General features: G+C 40.8%; 1 protein-coding gene across 1 annotated transcript in view; it reads left to right on the forward strand.

The window, feature by feature from the left end:
- Nucleotides 1-1,557: 1,557 nt before the first annotated feature.
- The window catches only part of LOC115823708 (NACHT, LRR and PYD domains-containing protein 12-like), a 22,926-nt gene continuing 2,488 nt past the window's right edge, over nt 1,558-21,995 (forward strand). Inside the window, exons 1-7 of the mRNA XM_030787737.1 lie at nt 1,558-1,626; nt 2,183-2,289; nt 4,043-6,076; nt 7,425-7,598; nt 9,685-9,858; nt 10,491-10,664; nt 14,686-14,859. Coding sequence (XP_030643597.1) covers nt 1,558-1,626; nt 2,183-2,289; nt 4,043-6,076; nt 7,425-7,598; nt 9,685-9,858; nt 10,491-10,664; nt 14,686-14,859 — 2,906 coding nt within the window. The remainder of the gene's footprint in view (nt 1,627-2,182; nt 2,290-4,042; nt 6,077-7,424; nt 7,599-9,684; nt 9,859-10,490; nt 10,665-14,685; nt 14,860-21,995) is intronic.

Genomic DNA, 21,995 nt, shown 5'->3' on the forward strand with positions numbered 1-21,995 from the left:
ACAACTTTAAGCCACTTAATTACATCTAATCTGCATGAGAAGGATAGGTTATATATCAAATAATCGAACGCTGGACGCACAGTTAAACTGAGCCTCCGCAAAGGTCCACGAATGATGGGTTACTGATTATCTGTACTAATGTAATATGACACGATGATCTAATCGAATGTATAGATGATTTCCAACATATCAACAACATATTATCCGAAAGGAGTGATGTTTATATCGAAGACTTTGTTAAAGTAGATGTGAGATGAGTTATTTATGAATGTGCGACTTCGGCGAGTTCTTTGTCCTGGTGTCCGCTGAGGCGGAATTCTGATTGGGCCTAGGTGATAAGGATGGCCCTTCTTTTAAATTTTAGAGCGTGAAACCGAAAGTAGCCTTATTACTGTTAAATGCGCCATTGTAATTGGAGAAAGAACTTCTGTCGAACCGTGACTTATTTTGTAAAACATTCTGACCTTTTGCGGTAAGTGTGTAAAACACGTTGCATGACCTGTTGATTCACTATCCTGAAAATATGAACGGTTAAATCGACCGGAGAAATGTTTGGCCGTAATACCATAAGAATGTGCTTCGAGGTCATACACGTGTCATTTCTTAAAATGTAGACAAAACCTGGGTAAAAGTTGGTGTCGCTGGAGTAAACACCGCCTGTCGTTTGTCGCAAGGACATGCCGTGTACATTATGAACTACAAAGATTGATTGTAACTGTGAATATAGCCTATGATTCCTTTTATACAGTAATGAACGGCATTCGGTTGTTGGTCGACGATAAAATGCGGATGGTTTATGGACAGCAGTGTAACATGGAAGATTTGGACGCATTTCTTTTATTATTATTATTATTATTATTATTATTATTATTATTATTATTATTGCATTGTTTTGTGATTGCTGCGAAAGGACATAAAAAAACACAGTTGAGTGTACTTCCTCGTTTGCTGATGAAAAAAACAACAACAGGCGGGGCAGACGACAACCGGCTGACTATGCAGTACTATCCAGCTGGAATAATCTCCCCCCCCCCCCCCGCCCGAAAATTAATTTTTAATGTTTTTCAATTTTTTATATTTTAATTAGGTAAGTATTTAAGAAAGACAAAAAGGCATATGTGTGTCTACACATGTTAACACATTCATGTTTCCTGTGGTTTTCCAGAGTGCGCAGTTGGGGGTGGAATGAGAGCAAATCTCAACAGCTGTGATGTAGTTTTATCTGCTGAGACTGAAACAGCCTAAAAAACCGTAGTGCAGAGTTCAGTGACTAAAATGGTGATTAACTGGTCAATCAAGCACTGATTTGATTTATACTGTGCTGAATGATTTTACATGTATTGAAAGTTCACATCATATACCCTTTGTCATGGCTGAGATGAAAATTAGAGTAGACTGTAATATTAACCATAACCATATGATCTTTCTTTCTCATGTTTTATGACATAATGTTTTGTTTCTCCACAGAACTATAAGTGACATGTGAGTTTATGAGGAGCAGATCAGTACCTGTAGAGTCTGTGTGAAGGAGGTGAAGAGGAGAACACTGAATCTAAAATGAGTCTCATAACAGACAGTGAGGAGGGGGGCCCTGCCTCTAAAAGGAGTCGCCATGGAGACAGAGAGGTGGGGGACACTGTTGACTACAGGACACAGAGAGCAGGATCTCCAGTCCCCAGCTGTGTGTCTATGAAGAGTAACAACTGCATGATACACCCCATAGACTTCAGGGAAGGACCACTGTCCTCTGATCCCAGGTCAGTCTGAATGAATGTAGCCTTTAAAAGTGAATTTCTGTTGGTTTGGATGGGGGGTGTTCAGAAAATTAAAAGTGAGAATCATTAAGGAGGTTCTGGGGTTTTTCAAAACTGTAATTATCTCAAAAAAATTCAAATTTCAGTATATAGCTGGTTTCTGTGGACTACTGTATGTATATTTTATATACTCAGTTTATTCATTGTATCTGCACATTTTTCACTCAACTCATATTATAGAACTGTTTTGTGTTTTTATTTCTGCCTTTTGTCTATTTGTATCTTATTATGAATGTAGTGTACAGTATATTATTGTTCATTTCATGATGTCTGATGTAAAGCAGCACAGACTGATATCTGCACAGGACAGACTGTATATATTAATAAAGATTTTCCTTCATGTTTTTATTATAACTCACAGAGTTCAGACACAGAGAGCAGGATCTCTAGTCCCCAGCTGTGTGTCTATGAAGAGTCATAACTCCATGATGTGGCCCAAAAACTTCAGTGGAGGAACAGTGTCCTCTGATCCCAGGTCAGTCTGTCTGCATGGATGTACAGTATCCTCTGATCCCAGGTCAGTCTGTCTGTATGAATGTACAGTGTTTTCTGATCCCAGGTCAGTCTGTCTGTATGAATGTACAGTGTTTTCTGATCCCAGGTCAGTCTGTCTGTATGAATGTACAGTTTTGTTTTGTTTTTTTATCGAATTTTGAGCAGTGTTTGTCCTCCTCCTTGTTTTAATCTTGATGACAAAATATTTATTACATGAAACTTGTCATCAGAGGATGAATTTCCGTTGATATGGCTGTTTCTGTGAACAGTTGAACGGAATTTAAAAACATTTTATCTTGACCATGTCATCTGAGTTGATTTGAATTCTATTATTTTATTTGATGGGTTACTGCATTTCTTTCTGCAGCTAGAGCACTGTTTCCCCATGTCCCAAGTCAATCTTTGTTATATCAGCTCTGCCTTTAAAATCTTAACAAAATGTCCCCTGATCCAACACGTTGTGTGTTACTGCCCTCTAGTGGTGAGAAGTGTCACAGCCTCAAAACGCGTATAAGCTGGAAACATAAAAAACGTACAATTGACCTGTACATATGCACTGTAATTCTAAATAATATATAATGATATGAACCAGCATGTTCCTCTTATCTCACTAACATTTGCTTAATGACTAATTGATATAACTGTGTTATCTCTCCTTATACACTGATATTTATTCAAAAATGAAAATGAGTTAGAAGGGTAGTCCCTAGTTTGTCCCTAAAATCAGACCAACAGACTTTCCAAAGAACAAACATGTTGAGGTCAGTGTCATGTGAGAATGACAAATTGAGGAGACATACTGTGATGTCATAACTGTGAAGAGAACTCAAAGAGTATCTTGGTCTATTCTGTGAAGACTGGGCTATTGTTCAGTCTTTTCTCCATTTTAATCTTCATGACAGCATACAGAGGGAGTCCAGCTGAAAGAGTTTAATTTGATATAAACAGGTTAATTCTCTTAGATAAAAGGCGGCTAACCATTCAGAGACAAAAGGTCAGGAAGACACAAAGCACACATTCACTATGTGTGTTTCTATAAATGTCATACTCTACATAAACTTAAAAGTCTTGTCATTCCAGATCAACCACACCTGCTGTTTTGAATTATTAAGTTGTTTTTTTTTAAATCCAGCTCAGTATAAAGTGATTGATGATACTGTCTCATTTGTGGATGTGTGGAGTCACTGAATGTGTCTGTTTAAATGAGTTGATTTTGCCACTAATTTGTTTGTGTTTATCTTATTTTATCTGTTTGTTTATCATGTATGTACTTCTTTCTTTTTCTGTTTTTCCCATTTTGTTTTCATTGCCTGACCACCTGCTTCTCTTTCATTAATCATGTTGGTAACAGTGATTTCTTTCATGGTTGCATGATTCTGTTTACTGGTTAGAAAAATAGTCGCATTTAAAGTCAACCCTCTCTCTCTCTCTCTCTCTCTCTCTCTCTTGATGACAACTTATATTTTGCTGCAGAGCTGGACTGATGAATCCCTCACTTCAGTGTTAGTGTTTTCAGTAGCTGTGTTAAAGGTTACTTTTGTGCTTACTGTACTGTTTTGTGCTTACTGTTTTTTTTTCTCTCTTTTCTCTCAAACGCCTGGATAATATATCTATGTTTTCTGTCTTCAGGGTTTCCATGTCTTTTTGTTTGGAAAAAAAATCTGATACACAATAAAAAGTATTGTTAACTTTCTCTCTCTCACTCTCTCTCTCCCTCTGTCTCTGTGCTGCAGGTGGAGTGGAGGGCTGACCCAGGATCAGTCCAGGTGTGGTCTGTGTGAGCAGGTTCTGACAGATCCAGTCTCTACCAGCTGTGGACACAGTTTCTGCAGACAGTGTATCAGCACGTACTGGGACCAGTCTGGTCCATCAGGAGACTATGTCTGTCCCCAGTGCAGAGAGAGATCCAGAACACCTCCTGTTCTACACCAACACAAAGTCTCCAACTCTACATCAGATGATGTCCTGCTGAGAACTATTGAGGCTCATAAAACCATCATGAAAAAGAAGTGTGAATACTTATTTGAAGGAAACACACTACGAGGAGACCACACCCTCCTCAACAGGATTTACACAGAGCTCTACATCATAGAGGGAGAGAGTGAAGGAGTGAATGAAGAACATGAAGTTTTACAGATTGAGACGGCATCCAGGACACAAAGTTCACGAGACATACCAATCAACTGCAGTGACATCTTCCAACCCTTGACCACTCAGGAACATACAGGGAACAGGAAAGAGAAAGAAATCAGAACTGTGCTCACCAAGGGCATTGCTGGCATTGGAAAAACAGTCACTGTCCAGAAGTTTATTCTGGACTGGGCAGAGGGAACGACCAGTCAGGACATTGATTTCATGTTTGTGCTTCCTTTCCGGGAGTTGAACTTAATTAAAGATGAGCACTACAGTCTTCATGACCTTCTGCTAGAGTTTCATCCAGAACTGAGAGATCTGGATCCAAAGAAATATAACACTTGTAAAATGCTGTTCATCTTTGATGGTTTAGATGAGAGTCGACTTCAGTTGGATTTTTCTCAGAGGTTGTGTGATATGACCAAACCTTCATCAGTGAATATATTGATATCAAACCTCATTCAAGGAAATCTTCTTCCCTCTGCACTCATCTGGATAACCTCCAGACCAGCAGCCAATCAGATTCCCTCTCGGTTCATCAGTCGTGTGACAGAAATAGTAGGATTCAATGATTCACAGAAAGAGGAATACTTTAGAAAAAGAGTCAGTGATGAGAGTCATGCCAACAGAATCATCTCACACATCAAAACATCAAGGAGCCTCCACATCATGTGTCACATCCCAGTGTTCTGTTGGATTTCAGCCACTGTGCTTCAGGAAATGCTGCGTCAAGACAATATAAATGGGATTCCTAAAACTCTGACTGAAATGTACACACACTTCCTGCTCATTCAGACAAACATGAAGAACCAGAAGTATGAGGAGAGACATGAGACCAGCCCAAAAAATCTTCTGGAATCAAGCAAGGAGATTTTCCTGAAACTTGCTAAGTTGGCTTTCAAACAGTTGTTGATTGGCAATGTCATGTTTTATGAGGAGGATCTGAGAGAATGTGGCATTGATGTGAGTGATGCCACAGTGTACTCTGGGATTTGTACGGAGATCTTTAAGGAGGAATCTGTGTTTCGTCAAAAGAAGATCTACTGCTTTGTGCACCTGAGTGTTCAAGAGTTCTTTGCTGCTCTCTATGTGTTTTACTGCTATATAAGCAAGAATATGGAGGCACTGAAGTATTTTCTGAAGAGAGGGACCAGAGCTGTGCCTAAGAATGTGTCCTTGAATATGTTGCTTAAGGGAACAGTGCATAAAGCCTTGGAGAGTAAGAATGGACACTTAGATCTGTTCATCCGCTTCCTTCATGGAATTTCACTGGAGTCCAACCAGAAACTCCTACAAGGTCTCCTCACACATACAAAGAACAACCCAGAGAGCATTAAGAAAGCGATCCGAAACCTCAAAGTGACCCAAAAAAAGAACGCTCATCCTGAAAGATGCATCAATCTACTGCATTGCTTGACTGAAATGAATGACTGCTCAGTTCTAGAAGAAATTCAAGCTTTTCTTGAATCAAAGAAGTCTAAAACAAAGCTCACACTTGCACAGTGTGCAGCACTGGCCTACATGCTTCAGATGTCCGAGGAGGTGCTGGATGAGTTTGACCCCAAAAAATACAACACGTCAGATGAGGGTCGTAGGAGACTGGTCCCAGCTGTGAGATGCTGCAGGAAAGCTTTGTGAGTTCACACATTTTTAAAGTAACACTCTCTTTTAGTAGCATTATTTGAAAGGAAACTTTAGTGTGGGGCTGATTTTGGACATGTTCCTGGGCTCACATTGCTATTTTTGGAGAAATTCTCAGTTTGTTTTCAACCTTGAATGTTATATTAGTGATGAAATATTATTTACCATAAACATTCAGGGAGAGAATACATTCATGCAGGTAAACTTAAACACATGACAGTTCAGAATATGAATGATGGACAGTAAAACATCTGTGCATATAAAATATGCAGGTTGTGTGTTATTATTACATTATTATCTCTGTTTTTAACATTACTTTGAATATCCTCAGTTTCAACAGGCCTGATACCCCACAGTATATCAGCCAGGGCTTTTCAGTTGCACATTCAAATGGGCCGGATTTCAGAACCAGGCCTTGTTCATGGCCCAGAAATGTTTGATAACCTATTTACATAGGAAATATAGAAATATTTACATTTATTTATAACCATTACAGCTTAACACATATTTACATTTACTTTGCATTTGGAGATGGTGAAATACACTTGTTTATCTGAGCAGGGTGTAAAACAGTGGTCAGTATTTCTTTTCAGTGTTGACAAAAATGCATTTCTTTCACCTTAACTACAACTCTGACAGCTGACAGACAGACACTGAGTGTGTTTACAGTGCTGTAAGATGGAGTGATATATGTGGTAAAACATCCCGATGGCCCAGTGCTGTTATACTACATGTATTAACACTCATGGAATGTCTCTTGTCCAATCAAATAACTCATGTGGAGATTACTCCTGTATATTTTAAATTGACTTAGATCATGTCTTGCTGTTGGAGGCTCCTATTGGACTGGATTTGGCCGGTTTGCCGACACCTAAAACAGCCTGTCATAGGCCTTGAAGAATATTGAAAATTATTTAGTAACATTGTTTCTTCCACTGTATACATTTCTATTCTGATCAAAATCATTATTATGTTTATCATAAAATTTACTGACAAAACATTCCCATATTTGTTTATGTTTATAGGAGTATTAATTTGCCTGATAATTAATTTGTTGAGGGTACAGTGATGTGGTGTTATTACCATGTCACATTGATGGGCTGCTGTTATGCAGGTATCTGAATATGACTCTGAATATGTAATTATATGTGCGTTTGTCATTAGTCTCTGTGGACTGTAGTGTAAAGTACAGAATCATTTAAACTTGCAGTTCCAAAATCATAGTCCGTATTTGAGGAGTAAGCTTGATTTCTCTCTCTCTCTCTCTCTCTCTCTCTCTCTCTCTCACTCTCTTTCTCTGTCTCTCTGTCTCTCTGTCTCTCTGTCTCTCTCTCTCTCCAGACTTGCTGGTTTGAAACTCACTGAACAGTCATGTGAAGCTGTAGCCTCAGTTCTACAGTCAGTAAACTGTCCCCTGAGAGAACTGGACCTGAGTAACAATGGCCTTCAGGATTCAGGAGTGAAGTTTCTCTGTGCTGGGTTGAAGAGTCCACACTGTAAACTGGAGATACTGAGGTCAGTGTTAGTCATTCACTGAAATTATAATGTCAGTATGAATATAAATAATAAATATTATATTATATTGTATTGTATTATATTATATTATATTATATTATATTGTATTTATACAGCTACAAATAGTGTTTATAATATGTTTTGTGTCACTTCTTTACCCTGGATTTACTTGTGTGTTAGATGAATTAACTTACCTAAACTTGTCAGTTTTCATGTCTTTTCTCATTTGTCTTTTCCTGTTGTCTGGATTAAAATGATCTCTTGTTATGCTGACTATTATGTTGAAATCTTGCTGTGTTGTGTCTTAGTGTGAGACTGAAGACATCACAGGAGAATACTGTACTCCACAGCTAGTTTACATTTCCTCGCTCATATTTAAGCATTATGCTATGCAGGGGCATCAGGCACCTCATATTGTAAAGAGGTCGACAAACGTTAGTTAACTGAAATTGCACTGTAATAGTAATATATCTATTGTGAATCAGTCGTCAGGGAAAAAAGAAAAAAGTTAACCACTTAAGGCATTTCAAGGTTCATATGGTATTGTAATATTCTGTTCGGCCACGGCGAAGCGGAAAAAGAATTACACTCATTTACATATAAATATAACGTGCAAGTATAACCGAATCGCGATTACATCAGTGAAACGAATAATCGGACGTCTACAGACGTGTCTGTCTGTCGCTTGGCAACTTTACAGCCAATAGAAAACCGAGAGACTAATTTCTGAAGTCCGCTAAAACAGCCAGCGCGCACGGAAAGTTTCTGAGGTAAATGTGGACTATTTGGCACATATAGAAAAGGCTAGAAACACGATCCAATCGACTTTCTGTATCTGTTTTTATGAGATGTAATGGTTTCATAATCAGAGGATTTATTGATTTAGATTTGTGTTCAAACGATTTTGTAGTTTATCTCACACACACATTTGCTATTAAGCCATAGCATGCACATGTGAGGGGATTTCATTCCAATAGATGTTGAAGTAACACATTGGAAAAACTAGAAATAACAGCAATCCACTGCTCTTTCGCTGCCCTCTATACACACAACATAAGTATCTTTTGTATATTTTAATGGAGTAATAACCACAGAAATATTTCGAACCGTGTTTATTTTTCGTCAGATGGTTTTTTAGTTAGTCTCTGACACAGGTTAGCTATAGCATGTTAGGGGATTTTCATTCCAAACCTGACAGCCAATAGAAAACCGAGAGACTCATTTCTCGAACTGCAGTAATAGAGTAAAAGACCGAGTGAGTTCTCTGAGGTAATAACTGGAGAACGGGAAAGAGTCCAGTTTGTCAGAAATGACAACGACGGATGATCCACTGTCTCTGTTTGTGTGTGTTCAAAGTATAAAGTAAGTTTCGTTCTCTTTAGCAACATAAAATGTAATATTCACTTTATCCCTTTAGATGCTTGTTCAAACGGTTCTGTAACTACCCCTTGACACGTTAGCTATAGCATGTGAGGGGATTCTCTCTCCAAACACAGTGTTTCCATTTTCTGCCGTTTTTTATGGTGTTTGTCTGTTATAATTTGCCTAATGCTAAACCTGCGCATAATTTTGAGAGGCAATGAAATATTTCTTTTTGTGTTTTTAATGGAACGTGATTGGATCTGATGATGATTGTTTTATAACCAGTCTTGCTGTTTGTTATTACCATGTCGTTTTGGATAACTACTGTTATCTGTTTATCTGAATGTGACTCTGAATATGTAATTATATGTGTGTTTGTCATTAGTCTCTGTGGACTGCGGTGTAAAAGTAGAGAATCGTTTATACTTTCAGTCCCAAAATCATAGTGTGTATGTGAAGAGTAATGTAGGAGATGTAGTTACATTCTAAGATCCTCTCAGTCTAAATTTCTCCCTGTCTCTGTCTCTGTTTCTCTCCCCCTCCCTCTCCCCCCCCTCCCTCTCCAGACTTGCTAGTTGTAATCACACTGAACAGTCTTAGTTGGAAATTTATCATTTATTTATTAGTTGGAAATTTATCATTTAATTTCTCACTCACTCTCTCTGTATCTGTCTCTCTCTCTCTCTCTCTCTCTCCCTCTCTCTCTCTCTCTATCTCTTTGCAGACTTAATCTCTGTAAACTCACTGAACAGTCCTGTGAAGCTGTAGCCTCAGTTCTACAGTCAGTAAACTGTCCCCTGAGAGAACTAGACCTGAGTGAGAATGACCTTCAGGATTCAGGAGTGAAGTCTCTCTGTGTTGGACTGGAGAGTCCACACTGTAAACTGGAGATACTGAGGTCAGTGTTAGTTATTGAAAATACAGTATTTGTACTATGTTTTGTTTCATGTTTTTACACTGGACTTACTGCCTGTGTTGTAGATGTATAACTGAATTATCTTAACTAATCTTTATCAGTTACCTAAAATTATCAGTTTTTTCTCATGTGTCTTTTCCTGTATTTTCTGGATTAAAATGATCTCTTGTTATGTTGAATACTATGTTGAAATCTTGCTGTGCTGTCTAGCTGTGTCCCAGTGTGAGACAGTAGACATGACAGGAGAGTTTTCAGAGAGACAGAAAATATCTAAGTAGCTATATGATTGTGTATCCGACTGATGCACTGATTGTAAGTCGCTTTGGCTAAAAGCGTCTGCTAAATGCTAAATTGTAAATTATACTAGCTATATTACTGTTAGCCAGCTGTTCCTCCATGTTTTTGAAATTTCCAACTTATATGTCGCATTTACTTATTTATAATAAGTAAACAAAAATAGTGAATGAAATAATAATAATAATAAGAGGAAGAAGAAAATAATAAATTCATTGGAAATTTGTTGTTCATGATTTATTCATTTATTTATTTGTTTGTTTGTGTACCAGCTGGAATTTTTTCATTTGATTTCTCACTCTCTCTCTATCTCTTTGCAGACTTAAGCTCTGTAAACTCACTGAACAGTCCTGTGAAGCTGTAGCCTCAGTTCTACAGTCAGTAAACTGTCCCCTGAGAGAACTGGACCTGAGTTACAATGACCTTCAGGATTCAGGAGTGAAGTTTCTCTGTGTGGGGCTGGAGAATCCACACTGTAAACTGGAGATACTGAGGTCAGTATTAGTAAGTTATTGAAAATGCAATATTTATAATATGTTTTGTCTGAACTGATGTTTTATGCAGGGATTCAGACTGACTTTTTGTTAGAAACATTCTAGATTACTCCTGAAACTCTCTCAGCTTTCCCAAAGTGAAAGCTGACTGTCCCAGATATGACATTGCTTTTGTTTACATCAGGGTTGGGCTGATAGACTATGCCATAGTCCATAGTCCATCACTGATGGCCAACAGCCAATATGATGTTGAGACAAGCGCAATGCCCAGTCAAAGCAGGTTTTCATTTAGGCACAAACATAAAAATTATTTTTAAATCTACCTGCCTCAGTAAATCAGGGGGCGGCTCTTTGTATTGCAAAACTGAGGGTTAAAACTTACCTACAGAGTGAACTCTCCTGTTCTCTGCTATAGCTGTCTTAATCTTAAACAAATAATTCTTAATCTTAAACAAATAATTCTTAATCGTTGTGTCGTTATTAACCCCTTTTCACCATGTCTCACCCTGCACATTTACCTGAGAATATTTGAAGAGTTCATTTTCAAAAACTGATAAATGCCATCCTTTAAAAAACGCACTGTCATGAATGATTCATTACGCATAGCACATTCTGAGCCCTAAATACGTTTTGTCACAGAAACCGTTATGGTCTGTTGTCAAGGCATTGCAAGTTCACGTTTTACAGCTGATAACGTCAAACACCAGTGCCATGGGCGGCACCAGGGAGGGGCTTGGGGGTGCAGTAGCCACCCCTAGGATAGCCACAGCACCCCCGTAGCACCCCCAAGAAATATCTGTGGTTTATTTAGAATTTTACATTTTAAATGTGTGAATACTATAATTCATCATTTGAAAAGTAAACAGATACATTCATAAAGTGAATTTAGCCTATTATTTTTAGACAAAAAAAAAAAAAAGCCAACACAGGTGATCTGATTCAGCCAGTGGACGCATTGAACTTTTGACCTTTCTTTCACATCCTGTTAGCCAGAGCACAATCTTTTTTTTTTTTTTTTGTAATTTTGTGTTAGCGGTATTGTAATGGATCGTTTTTTTAATTCATAAACGGTCACGTGTGGAGACTCGGTCAGGAACCGATAGTGACTATCAGACTAACGGGGCTGCAGGTGATGTTATCAGGTCTCATGAAGGTGTAGACACAATAGTAGTCACTGACCAGGACCAAGAAAAGCCAGAGGATGGAGATGAGGAAAGGGACATGCCCATGATTACTGCTGAGGATGAAGATGATATTAGCAGTCGTCCCCAAGAGGGCCCAAGACGGCCAGTTCTTCAAAAATGCCCCTCATGGCCATGTGTGAATCAGCAGAGACGTTTTAACAAAAGCTGCTTGGATCAGCATGCATGGCTCAAATACAGCGTCTCCAAAGACACAGTGTTTTGCTTTGCTTGTGAGCATTTCTCAAAACGAGGGCACGGATTTCGTTTGGAACCAGCGTTTACCGACAACGGGTTCAACAACTGGCGAAAAGCACCAGCATCTCTGAAGAATCATCATGAAAGTATGGGACACAAATGTGCTATGGAGAGATGGAGTGAGTTTAAACTAAAACAGAAAATCAATTTACAATTTACAATTTAGTTATTTGGCAGACGCTTTTTACCAAAGCGACTTACAATCAGTGCATCAGTCAGATTTCTAATACCTTGTGAGCAGAGATCACAATAAGACTGAGCGTCAAATTGCCCCTTCGCATTGCGCCCCTGGAATACTTTGACAAACACAGATACAAGACAAAGGTTTTGTTTTTTTTTTTTTTTGTTTTTTTTCTCTAGAAAGGGAGGTTAGGCATTGGGGGACAGGTGTGTTCTAAAGAGATGGGTTTTCAGTTTCCTGCGGAAGATGGTAAGAGATCCCGCAGTCTTGACTGCATGGGGGAGGTCGTTCCACCACCTCGGGGCAATGGCGGAGAAGAGGCGTGGTCGGGAGGAGTGAGGGGACCGTCAGTTGTCCAGAGGTCGTAGAGCGGAGGGTCCTAGTTGGGGTTTAAACTAAAACAGACAAGCGGCTCAAAAATAGCAAACATGCCTGACAAGGGACATCCAGCGTTGGTTATGAAGAATCGAAAGTACATGACGCCTGTGGTGGAATGCCTACGCCTACGCTGCCAGGGGATCACACAGCGAGGTCACAGTGAGGGTGAGGAGTCATCTAATAGGGCTCATTTTCGCGAGCTTATGCCTGTCATTGGAACGTTTGATACATTAGTGGACAAGAAGTTAACCAGCAATCCATTAAATGCCAAATACATTCACCGTGACATACAAAATAGTTAAATAAAGTTGACAATAAAGTTGAATCTAATCTAATCTAAAAATGAGATATTGACTTTAACGGCTGATATGAAAAGAAATAAGTGATGAGATTAGGGATGCAGAACACTTAGCTGTATTGGTGGATGAAAGTGAAAAGGAAGAGATTTCAGTGATCGTGCGGTATCTGCAGTAAGTGTCGGAGAAAGTGCATGAGGAGTTTTGCATTTCATTTTTGCATTTTTTTCTTGGGTGGATGGTGCACAATCTTCTCATGATAAAACAAACTGGAACTGGAGCCAACAGTGCAGTGTGTAGAACTCAAGAAGCTGTGTGACACTGGCTGGGCATGCCACTATAACTCAGTCAAGAAAACTCTCCCAGTAATGCGGACTGCCCTGTGTGACACCATCAGCCAGTCAAACCTGCACCGGAGGACAAGGGCTAGAACTATCAGTGCAATCATTGATGAGAAATTATGTAGAAAATACATAAAGGAAAAAATAAAATAAGCTGAAAATAAGTCTGTCAGTCCGTGAGATGTGTGTGTGTGTGTGTGTGTGTGTGTGTGTGTAGCCTCTCTGTAAAGAGCAAAATGTTTTCAGTGTGTGAGTGTGCTTGATGGTAAACACTGCTAGACTGTACAGTCAGTTACTGAATAACTTGTTGTTCTGTGGTCTCTGTGTAAAGCAATTCATAGGTTTTCACATGTTTTTATTTGAACTCTTTATGAAAGATCCATTTGACTTTCTCTATCAGTGTTTGGTAAATGTCATTACTAATTTATCCATTCATATACTTACTAGATGTTTAAACAGAGAAACTATAAATTATAATGACAAATAAATGTCATTGTATCTTTGTTTCTGTGTCATAAACAGTCAACTCCTCAGACATAGTCATTGTCACACAAACACAATCTTTGTTTTCTCTTCCTCAAAGTACACACATGTTGTCAGATTCAGTCTAACCAACCCCTGCAATACTTGTGTTAAACCAGTTATACAAACATTAACTTTATTATAGAATCTCTAATGGTGCAATCTGTAATACAGCCCTGGGACATCAGGTGGTGTTAGTGTCCAATAGTTTCCATTAGCAGGAGACTAAATGTGTTTTATCAGCAGACACTGATGATGTGACAGTGTTTATTATAGGACAGAAAGATGTTCTGACACTTAACAGGAGTCTGGTCTCATATGAAAAGACTCCTCAGCTAAAGTTCAGTCAGATAAAAGTGCAGGTCTCATAGGAATGAGAATTAAGAATCAAAAAAGACCAGAATGAAGTCAGAAAACTCAGCAGTAGGGTTCTCTACAGACTAATGATCACTTTCCCACTGATCCAGGTTCAGATTTGAGTCTCTGCTTAACTATGCAACACAGAGAGGATTTGTGTCAACTGTATTTTGGTCATTAGTTTATGTTTTCTCTCTCTCTCTCTTTTTTTTTTTTTCTCTCTCTCTCTCTCTCTCTCTTTCTTTTTCTCGTGGATATTTTGTCAGATGAGTACAGTGGTTCCATTTGTTTGTGTTTCAGTTAAGGTAGTTTTTCAGTTTCATTAGTGGTCCAGTTAAGAATCAAACATTGTCAGAATGAAGTTAACAGTGGCGTCCATTTAACTTCAGGATAATGACAACACTCCCATTGATTCAGAATCAGAATTCAGATTTCAGTCTGTCTGCTTAACCACTGTAAATCAATCTCTCTCTCTCTCTCTCTCTCTCTCTCTCTCTCTCTCTGTAGGTTGTCTGACTGTTCAGTGACAGAGGAAGGCTGTTCTTCTCTGGCTTCAGCTCTGAGTTCAAACCCCTCACACCTGAGAGAGCTGGATCTGAGCTACAATCACCCAGGAGACTCAGGAATGAAGCTGCTCTCTGACAGAGAGAAGGATCCACACTGTCGACTGGACACACTCAAGTAAGTAGGGTGTGTGAGAGAAAGAGTGTTAGAGTTTGTGTTTGTGTGTGTGTGTGTGTGTGTTTAATGGGTTTGTGTATGAGAAATAGAGAGAGCCCTAGTGGAAATTCCAGTTCAAATCCAGTAGAAAATCCCAGTAGACATCCAGTAGAACACCAGTTGAAAACCATTTAAAAACCAATAGAGATTTTAACTGGTTCCTATTTGTTTGTATAGGGCAACTGAAACACATTCAACTGATTTCATTGCTGGTTTCTACTGGAATGCCCAGTAGACATCCAGTACAACACCAGAAGAAAACCATTTAAAAACCAATAGAAATTTCTACTGGAATGTATTGGTCTGGTTCCAGTAGAAAAAAAAACCTTATCGAGGCTACTCCTCTCAAACGGTCTGTATTGGTTGAACTGGTCTCAAATGGTCTGTTTTGGTTGAACTGGTCTCAAATGGTCTGTGTTGTTTGAACTGGTCTCAAACAGTCTGTATTGGTTTTATCTGGAGACAACTGGGTTATTGAGTTCACAGTGGTGTCTGAAACATTCCAGTTGGTATTTAAATGGATTAAATAATTTCAGTAGGTGGAACCTGGACTGATAGTGAAAACATCACTGCATTTTATTGATGTTGTGACTGTTTACATCCACCACGCCCACACAGGCCCAGAACACACACACACATCTTTGTTTACTGTAATCTATACATACACCTTGATAATAACAACTTAACAGAGAATACTGAAACAGAGACAACAAGTAAATGTATAATGAATACCTTTATTGTCACTGTACATGTACAACCAGATTCAGTGTGCAGTACCAAGCCACGTAGAAGGACTTAAAATATAACTACAAATTGTAAATGTGAAGAAAATATAGAAACATAAAAATATGAATAGAGAATGATTCTTAAGTGGCAATGCAGTGCCTCAGGAAATGTTTTGTTTGATTGATTTAATAGACTATACAGTACGTTGGAGGATTTAAATTTCTAAACATTTAAAGTGCAGTGTCCAATTCTAGGCTTCTTAATAGGCCTAAATATGGTTAACTAAGCATACAACATTCACTAGTAATGGTCATAAATACAATACAGGATTTCACTTTTAAAATCATACTTTGTCGTTCTTAATGGCGGTGAGCTCCAATCCAGCGCTGCCTTTCCTGCTGGGTGAGGCTGTATCTGCCCTTATTTTGGGGACGGGGGCCCTCTTGTTCTCCAGATGCTGTCTTAGCGAGTTCTCTTCAACTGCATTATATAAAACCCATAACTATGTCCTCACTAAACGCATTAACAGCAGCAGGCATACACAATATAAAACCGTATCTCCAAACAGCCGTTATCTGTCCAGCCTAACGTTACGGTTAACAAAACACGAACGGTAGCAAGCGTGTGTTACACTGAATCCACAGTCTGATCAGTGGGAGATACAAAGGGAACACACAGGGAACTGATTCAGTAACATTATCATCTGTCTTTAACTATCAGTATAACTCTACTCACATACTAGCCCACAAAGTGAGGACTTGTTTAAGTTAAAGATAAGAAATGCGTGTGTTTTTCTGTTGTTTCTGTTGTGAGTTTGTCTCTGAAACATAATCAGAGAGTGTGTGTTTTATTAGTGTTTGTTCATAAATGTGTGTGTGTCGTGTAGAGCCGTGCTGATTGAGTGTGTGTGTGTGTGTGTGTGTGTGTGTGTGTGTGTGTGTTAGGGCTGCTACTAACGACTATTTCTATTGATTAATCTATTGACTAGTTGACTGATTAGTTGATTAATCTGAGTGATTAATGTATTTCCACAAAATCAAAGTGACTGTTTCATTTAAGTTCATTTTATTTTGACAACAGCAGTGTTAATTTTGGCAGGTGATTTTGATTTAGTCTTAGTTTTAGTCTTTTGACTAAAATACATTTTCGTTTTTGTCATATTTTAGTCATTTGATCATTATTAGTTTTAGTCTAGTTTTAGTAAACGAAAACTAGACAAGGTTTAGTCACATTTTCGTCAATTTGCATTTTTTATTAATTAAATCATAACAGTGATTTCATCAAGCACACAGATATTCTTAAGGCTTGCTAAAGGTATGCACAATTAACGTTACCAAGTCAAGTGAACAGGAAAACATAGCCGTCTGCTTCTACCTAACGAAGTCAAGCCTTTAAGTTGATTTGGATAGACGTCTAACTTTTTTTCATCATTTCTCGGTGGTGCGTCTTCAAATGCCTATTGAGGTTTGAGGTATTTTTCCAATCGATTTTGCACCCACATTGTTTGCAGTGCGGTTTACTATCAGTTGTGTTGTAGCTAAAATGAGTCACAAATCCATCCTTTTTCTTCTTCAGAGAATTGCCAACACCGTAGCCAGATGGGAAATGTTAAAGTATTGTACCACAGGCTTAAAATGATCGTATTTTGAGGGAAATTGTCGTACGCGAGTCATAACCAAGAGAACAAATCTGTGTAAATATGTCATTTCAGAAAACACGTATTCATTAAGAGGAACGACTTTTTGACAGTGCTGACAAGCCACATTGTTTAAAGACAAACGTTGCCTCTGGCCTGTCCTCACCTCGCTGTTCAGCACCTTTTTTTTGGTGCTGTTTTCACGTGGATGCAGCAGCTGTATCTAGTGCAAACTCTCTTCATATGAGCGAGCGATCATTTGACGAGCTCATGTAACTTTGTAATATTATAATGGTAACTGCTTTGCACTGGGTAAATATAGTTCTGGCCCCTAAGTATAAAATACAAACTTTTGATTTGTCAAGAAGATTTGATTAATGGTTAAGTTAACGACATTGGTGCTTGTGAGTGAATCATCACAACAAGAATGACTGGCTGGAAAGACTGTGAGAGGAGATGTGTAAACACAGACGTATAGATCTATATTTTACTGTCCTGATGTGTTGGGACATGAATTAAAATGAGATAACTAAGACAACTAAGTCGGCGAACACCAGTATATGAGGAGAGTGAGGAAGCAGATTCAGTGCGCGAGTCAGCCCCGGAGCGGGAGGAGCTACACAGGGCCCCATTTGGTTTCAAAGAACCCCAGCTACATCCTCTTACTCCAGATGATGACATCGAACACTTCCTCACAACTTTTGAGAGGATAGTCAAGGTCTGCCGTTGGCCCCGGGATGATTGGGCTATTCGCCTTGTGCCCTTATTGACGGGGAAGGCCCGTAGTGCCTATGTTGCCATGGAGTGTGAGGATACGGAGGACTATGAGCTGGTCAAAGCTGCGATTTTAGCAAAATACGAAATCACAGCAGAGACCTACCGGCAAAGGTTTCGAGCCATGGACATTCACCAGGGTGAGACGCCAGGGGAACTCTACGTGCGCCTGAAGGAGAACTTCTTCAAATGGATCAAGCCCGAGAAGAAAACAGTGAAGGAAATGGCGGAAATGATGATCCTGGAACAGTTCCTCCGGATGGTTAGCCCTGAGATGGAAGTCTGGATTAAGGAGCATGACCCACAGACAGCAGAGAAGGCCGCACAGCTGGCAGAAGTCTTCCTTTCAGCCAGAAAAGGCAGTGGACGGACCTTCAGCCGGGAGCAAGAGGCCAAGCGTAAGTCTGAAAGGGGTGAAGGGGGTCCAGGTCTTGCCGTCAGTAGAACATACACAAGTAGTAAACCTCAGTCCAAGACACCCACACCCTACACCAATCCACCGGATAGGGCATACAAACAGGAGGTGAGATGTTTTTATTGTGGGGAGTTAGGCCACACCAAGCCTTTTTGCCAGGTTAGAAAGAACAAGCAGTCTTTCGTGTGCTCTGTGCCTAGGCCAGCTCAAGTGGTTTCTGCTGAACGGGCTAGTGGTCACACTGTATCAGTGCTTGTTAATGGCCAGCAGGAAAGGGCTTTGGTGGATACAGGGAGTTCCCAGACCCTTGTTTGTGAAAGTTTGGTACCCAGAGAGGAGTGGAGTGATGCTAAGGTGAGAGTGCGTTGTGTTCATGGGGACGAGAGAGTTTACCCTACTACTGAGGTCTATCTCACGGTTGATGGTCAGACATTTTTTATGCCTGTTGCTCTTGCTCCTAAGTTGCCGTACTCTGTGGTCATAGGTCAGGATGTACCTATCCTGGTTGATTTGCTGCCTAAGTCACAGTCCTGCAATGTGGTTAGAACCAGATCACAGGCTGCAGTTGATGGTTTTAAAGATCTTCCCTTTGAAGGTGTGGAGTTGGAGGTAGACCCCCCTAAACCGGCTAAAACCAGAGCTCAGAGGCGGAGGGAAAAATTTGCAGAGGAGCCTAAGACAAGTAAAGTTGAGTCTTTGCCTAGGCCTGATCCTCCTCTAGATATTAACATCCCAGAAGACATTGCTGAGTTGCAGGGCCAGGATCCAGCTTTGCAAACTTGGTTTGAAAAGGTGTCTGAAATAGATGGCGAGAGGAAGAGGAGGGCAGGTCTAGAGGAAGAGGTGTACCTGATAAGGAAAGGAATTCTTTACCAGCGGAAAGGACAGACAGAGGCACTTGCATTACCCTCCTCCATGAAACACCAAGTCATGCACTTAGGACACTCAATCCCCTGGGCAGGTCACTTAGGAAAGCACAAAACACTTGCTCGCATAAGTAGTAGGTTTGTATGGCCAGGCATGTACACTGATGTCAGTGACTTCTGTAAAACATGTACAGAGTGTCAGTTAACCTCTGGGAGAAGCGTTGCGCGAGCCCCTTTACATTCACTTCCCATCATAGACACACCTTTTGAGAGAATAGGAATGGACATTGTTGGACCTTTGGAGAGAAGCACTTCAGGGAACAGATACATCTTAGTAATCTGTGATTATGCTACACGTTACCCTGAAGCCTTCCCACTCAGAAACATCAAAGCCAGATATGTAGCCAATTCACTTTTGCAGTTACTCTCCCGGGTAGGCTTGCCAAGAGAGGTGCTAACAGATCAGGGCACTAATTTTCTATCAAAGCTCCTACAGCAGGTGTACAAACTACTAGGCATCAAGGGCATGAAGACCACCACCTACCTCCCCCAAACAGACAGCTTGGTTGAAAGGTTCAATCAAACCCTGAAGAGTATGCTGAGAAAGCTTGTTTTTTCAGACTGGGGCTGACTGGGACCAATGGCTGCCTTATCTTCTTTTCGCCTATTGAGAGGTTCCTCAGGAATCAACAGGGTTCTCTCCATTTGAACTGCTCTTCGGTCGACAGGTCAGAGGCCCACTAGACCTGTTGAGAGAGCATTGGGAGGAACCAAAAGCAGGTGGAGAGACCGTGGTGGCCTATGTGGTGAAAATGAGGGAGAGGCTGGAGGAAATGACAGCTTTAGCCCAAGACCACATGAGGAAAGCCCAGAGAGCCCAAAAGTACTGGTATGACCGAAAGGCCAGAACCAGAGACTTCAAACCCGGACAAGAGGTGCTGTTGTTGCTTTCCACCCATGAGAGCAAGCTCCTTGCCAAGTGGCATGGCCCATATAAAGTAACAAAGAAGATTGGGCCAGTCACTTATGAATTGTTCATGCCAGAGTGGAGGAAGACACATCAGAAGTTCCATGTGATCTTACTCAAGGAGTTCCAGTGCCAAGCAGAGGCAGTGCAACAGCAGCTTCTGGTCAGAGTGGTCAGTGAAGAAGAGGAGGTTCAGGAGCAGTACTTCCCCACCTACCAACCGGATCAGTCTGTGGACCTGTCCCACCTGACGACAGCGCAGCAGGAGGACTTGCGGGCTCTTCTGCCGTCTGAGCTTTTCCAGGAGCAGCTGGGGTTAACCAACTTGGTGCAACACAACATCCACCTTAAAGAAGATGCTCCTGTTCGCCAGAAGTGCTACAGGATCTCAGAGCGACTGCTACCTGTGCTTCAGGAGGAACTGGAAATTATGAAAAAAATGGGGATAATTGAGCCCTCCAGCAGTGAATGGTGTAGTCCCATTGTTCTGGTGCCCAAGAAGGATGGGAGCATTCGTTTTTGCATTGACTTCCGGCAGATCAATGCTCTGTCCAGGTTTGACCCCTATCCCATGCCTCGCATTGATGACTTGATTGAGCGGCTGGGTAAGGCAAAGTTCATTACTACATTAGACCTGGCGAAGGGGTACTGGTAGGTTCCGCTAGCAAAGGATGCTAAAGAACTGACTGCTTTTAGAACACCTTTTGGCTTGTATCATTTTACTGTTATGCCATTGGCCTGCAGGGGGCGCCAGCATCTTTTCAAAGGCTTATGGACCGAGTACTGGAGGGGACTGCAAACTTTGCAGCTGCCTATCTGAATGATGTGGTCATTTTTAGTGAATCTTGGGAGGACCACAAAACACATCTCCAGAAGGTGCTTCATCTGATTCAGTCCGCAGGCCTCACGATCAACCCCAAGAAATGTGCCTTGGCCCATCGACAGGTCCAGTACCTGGGCTATGTGATTGGTGAGGGTGTCATCAGGCCACAGCTGGGGAAGGTGGAGGCCATCCGATCCTTTCCGGTCCCGACCACCAAAAGGAAGGTGAGATCTTTCCTGGGCTTGGTGGGTTGGTACAGGAAATTTATTCCAAACTTCTCATCCAGAGCTGCAGTCCTAACAGACCTCACCAAGAAGACAGTGCCAGGGAAGGTGCGCTGGACGGAGGAGTGTGACCGAGCCTTCAGGGACCTGAAAGAGGCGCTGTGTGAGGACACCATTCTTCAGAGCCCTGACTTTTCCCGGCCCTTTACTGTGCAGACAGATGCTTCAGGGGTGGGCCTTGGGGCTGTCCTCTTGCAGGAGCAGGGGGGTGACCAACGGCTGGTTGCCTTCATCAGCAGGAAGCTGCTTCCCCGGGAGATGAGGTACTCCACTGTTGAAAAGGAGTGTCTTGCAGTCAAGTGGGCGGTAGACTCCTTTCGTTATTACTTGTTGGGACGGAGCTTTGTTTTAGAGACTGACCACCGAGCACTCCAATGGCTGCATAAGATGCGGGACTCCAACTCCCGCATAACAAGGTGGTACTTGTCCCTGCAGCCTTTTAATTTCTCTGTAAAGTACAGGACTGGCACATCCAACAAGGTTGCTGATTGTTGATCCCGAGCTGCTGAGGAAGAGATCTAAGGCCCTTCCTTCAGCTGGAGATGGGGGAGGGAATGTGACGGATCAACCCTCCGTCACGTATGGACTGTTTGCAGGCACGAACTG

The sequence above is a fragment of the Chanos chanos genome, chromosome 11 (assembly GCF_902362185.1).
Source record: "Chanos chanos chromosome 11, fChaCha1.1, whole genome shotgun sequence".
Classification (NCBI taxonomy): Eukaryota; Metazoa; Chordata; class Actinopteri; order Gonorynchiformes; family Chanidae; genus Chanos; species Chanos chanos.